Source organism: Leiobunum rupestre, chromosome 1 (assembly GCF_980474605.1).
Source record: "Leiobunum rupestre chromosome 1, qqLeiRupe1.1.hap1, whole genome shotgun sequence".
Lineage (NCBI taxonomy): Eukaryota > Metazoa > Arthropoda > Arachnida > Opiliones > Sclerosomatidae > Leiobunum > Leiobunum rupestre.
The window spans coordinates 28,083,556-28,086,903 of record NC_143384.1 but is presented as its reverse complement, the minus strand read 5'-3'; the positions used below and the strand labels follow the sequence as shown (position 1 = coordinate 28,086,903).

The 3,348-nt window shown below is 44.0% G+C and overlaps 1 protein-coding gene across 1 annotated transcript; it reads left to right on the top strand.

Annotated features, from left to right (window-relative positions):
- Nucleotides 1-1,146: 1,146 nt before the first annotated feature.
- On the top strand, nt 1,147-2,160 carry LOC149962035 (uncharacterized). Its single transcript, XM_090164370.1, has one exon. It carries the CDS (start codon nt 1,147-1,149, stop codon nt 2,158-2,160), a length of 1,014 nt encoding a protein of 337 aa, XP_090020496.1.
- Nucleotides 2,161-3,348: the final 1,188 nt, after the last annotated feature.

The window sequence follows — 3,348 nt, the reverse complement described above, 5'->3', positions numbered from 1 at the left end:
AAAATGTTTTTAACATTGCTTGAAAGTCCTAAACTTCGTATTTAGTCTCGTGTAAATCTAAAACGAATAAAGACTTTTGGTTGTTGGTTTTTTAAATTCCGAATAAGCTTCTTCTTCAGTAACCATTAGTAGGACAAGTGAATCTATTGGAACCGATAGTTGTAGATTAGAGCGACGATGGACTTCGCACTGGAGGTTAGAAACTTGGGGGGAGTTACAGAGGATCGCCCAAAGCTTTGCCCAGGGGCCTCCAATTAGGTAAAGACGGCCCTGGCGCTTGGTACTAAAATACATTATTGTACGAGAGAAGAGTTTGTTTTTATCCCAACATATTAAAGTTAGGTTAGCACTTTTACACCATGATGCGTTAGATTAAAAATTATGTTTCGGTTAATCAATTAATATTTCAACAAGAGCGGCGCGGCGTTTTATTTTGAGCAATAGATACTGTAACGTTCAGTTAAAAATAATTGGCATTTAGTGATTATAATACCGGATACATTGTACTATAATTCTACTGGCCTAAGTGACTTGTGACGCCAATTACCGGTCGCCGGGTCAAAAGGAAGGTGGTGGAAAGCCATTCAAGCCCAACACTTACTATTACAGTTTACCTTGACAGCAAGTCTTAATTTACCTCCCCCTCCAACACAATTGGGCATCCTATGTTGAAAATGATCAACATTGCCAGAGTTATTACAGGCTGGAAGATTTCTATAAACCTGTGGTAACTAACCATTATTATTTCCAAACCTCATCGTCACTGGCGACAGAGGCCTTCATAGCTGCTTTGCGAAGATTCACGTCCAGACGGGGTAGGCCTAGCGACAAAATTCGTTCCGCAATCACTATAGATGTCGCTAGGCCAACCCCGTCTGGGCGTGAATCTTCGCAAAGCAGCTATGAAGGCCTCTGTCGCCAGTGACGATACGATCTCCAGATGTAGCGCCTTCGTGACAAATCTGACGAACAGTGCTATATAGGCCTTGTATGTGGTTCTACTCCTCGGATTTATCGGACGTAACTGGAATGGTCCTGCATAGTCCACGCCAGTTCTGGTGAACGCACGGCAGTAGTGGAGTCTCGCTTTTGATAAGTTTATTCAACATCTTGAGCCTAAATCCGGAATTGGACGGCGCAGGAATCATGCGCGTGGGAGGAAGACTGAGGCAGGCAGAGTTCAGTACTGGCGTAAAGCATCGCATCTTGCTACCGAGGCATCATCGCTTCACGGAAATGGTGATTCAGGAAGCGCATGTACAAAATTTACACGCCAGGGCTCAGTTAGTGCATGGTGTCATTTCACTAAAATACTGGATCCTACGAGCAAGGGACGCAATCCGGCATCAGATTCGCAAATGCGTTATTTGCACTCGTCAGCGAGCCGAAACCGTAAAGCAGATGATGGGCAACTTACCACAAGCGAGACTCCACTACTGCCTAGCGTTCACCAGAACTGGCGTGAACTATGCAGGACCATTCCAGTTACGTCCGATAAATCCGAGGAGTAGAACCACATACAAGGCCTATATAGCACTGTTCGTCTGCTTTGTCACGAAGGCGCTACATCTGGAGATCGTATCGTCACTGGCGACAGAGGCCTTCATAGCTGCTCTGCGAAGATTCACGTCCAGACGGGGTTGGCCTAGCGACATCTATAGTGATTGCGGAACGAATTTTGTCGGCGTGGCCAAAGAGCTTAAGGAGTTGGCAACCCTAATTCAATTCGGTCTACATAACGAAAGCGTCACCAATCATCTTTCGAGCCTGGGGATAGCATGGCACTTCAACCCTGCTGGGGCGCCGCATTTCGGTGGCTTATGGGAGGCCGGGGTAAAGTCAGTCAAGCATCACCTCCATCGAGTCGTCGGTCCAACCCGTCTTACATATGAAGAGTTCGCCACCATAACGACACAAATTGAGGGCTGTCTCAATGACAGACCATTGACGCCATTATCATCTGACCCAACGGATCTTCGAGTCCTGACTCCTGTACATTTTCTGATCGGGGAATCTCTGCAAACCATTCGTGATCCGGATCTTTCGCATCTCGCCATGCCCAAATTAAACAGATGGCAGTTCTTTCAAAGGCTTCAACAGGACGTACAGAAACGCTGGTTGCGTGAATACATTACAAGATTGCAACAGCGCCCGAAATAGATGACGCCGCAACGGAATATAAAGATCGGGGATATGGTCTTGGTCAAATCTGACGCAACGTCCGCCTCGAGCTAGCCACTCGCGAGAGTGGTGCAAATTCATTCTGGCTTCGACAGCCAAACCAAAGTCGTCAGTCTCCGTACCAGCAAGGGAGAAATAAAACGTCCAATCGTTAAGCTGTCTTCTGGCGTTCGACAGTGAAGAAGAAACCGAAGCACTTACTACAGGGAATCAAGATGTTGAATAAACTTGTCAAAGGACGGGAGGATGTTTCGCTTATGCACTTTTGATGTTACAATCAGGGGAAAATTCATTTTTTCACGTTATCGCTTTTATCTACTTTGTAAATAATGTTTGTTTAATTTATATTTTTTTATTTGGTTTATTATTCGATATATAATGAGGAGAAATTAAAGAATGTTCGTTGTTGATCTACTAAACTGGGTGTCATTCTTTCGTTCAGAGTTATTCTGAATACCATTAGCTTTCATTGGACATGGAGTACGTGATTAGACACGACACTCATCCTGTAACGACTAAAGCTACGGAATAATCATTATAATATACCAAATTATTTTTCAGAAACACTCGAGTAAGGATCAACCTTTATCCAATGTTTGTTAAATTACATTTTATGTTCAGTAACATTTATGGGTTCGGCATTGTTGGTGGACACCCTGCCTTATGGACGTTGAGACGTTTATCGTAACCCTCAGCATACGGTCTGTCCGAAAAGTCAACACAGACGTTGGCGAGTAGATCGCAAACGAAACACAAACATCACAGAAACACAACACGTCACAAGTGCACAATACACATCCACATTACAATCGTAACATCTCGGAAAATAAACTACCAAGTCACAACTGTCGTGACAGTGAGCGTTGACTAACAAAACACCAAAAACCCCCACACGCAAATATTATCCGTTAACCCTCACCATCACATGAGTTACATGAACTTCCTCATTTGGGCTATGGTAGATTCCATTTACCACCACCACCTCTCCTGATTCAAGTTTAAAGCAACTATCCGCACTATTTACACCGATAACAGATTGAGGCGTATGGACGTTCTTGTAAGAAATGGCATTGGCGGGAATATGGGCCTCATTGGATTTAAATGGTTTTTTTAAACTCATTTGGGAACTCTTTTTTACGCTTAAAAGAAGCAGATTCACCAAGTCGT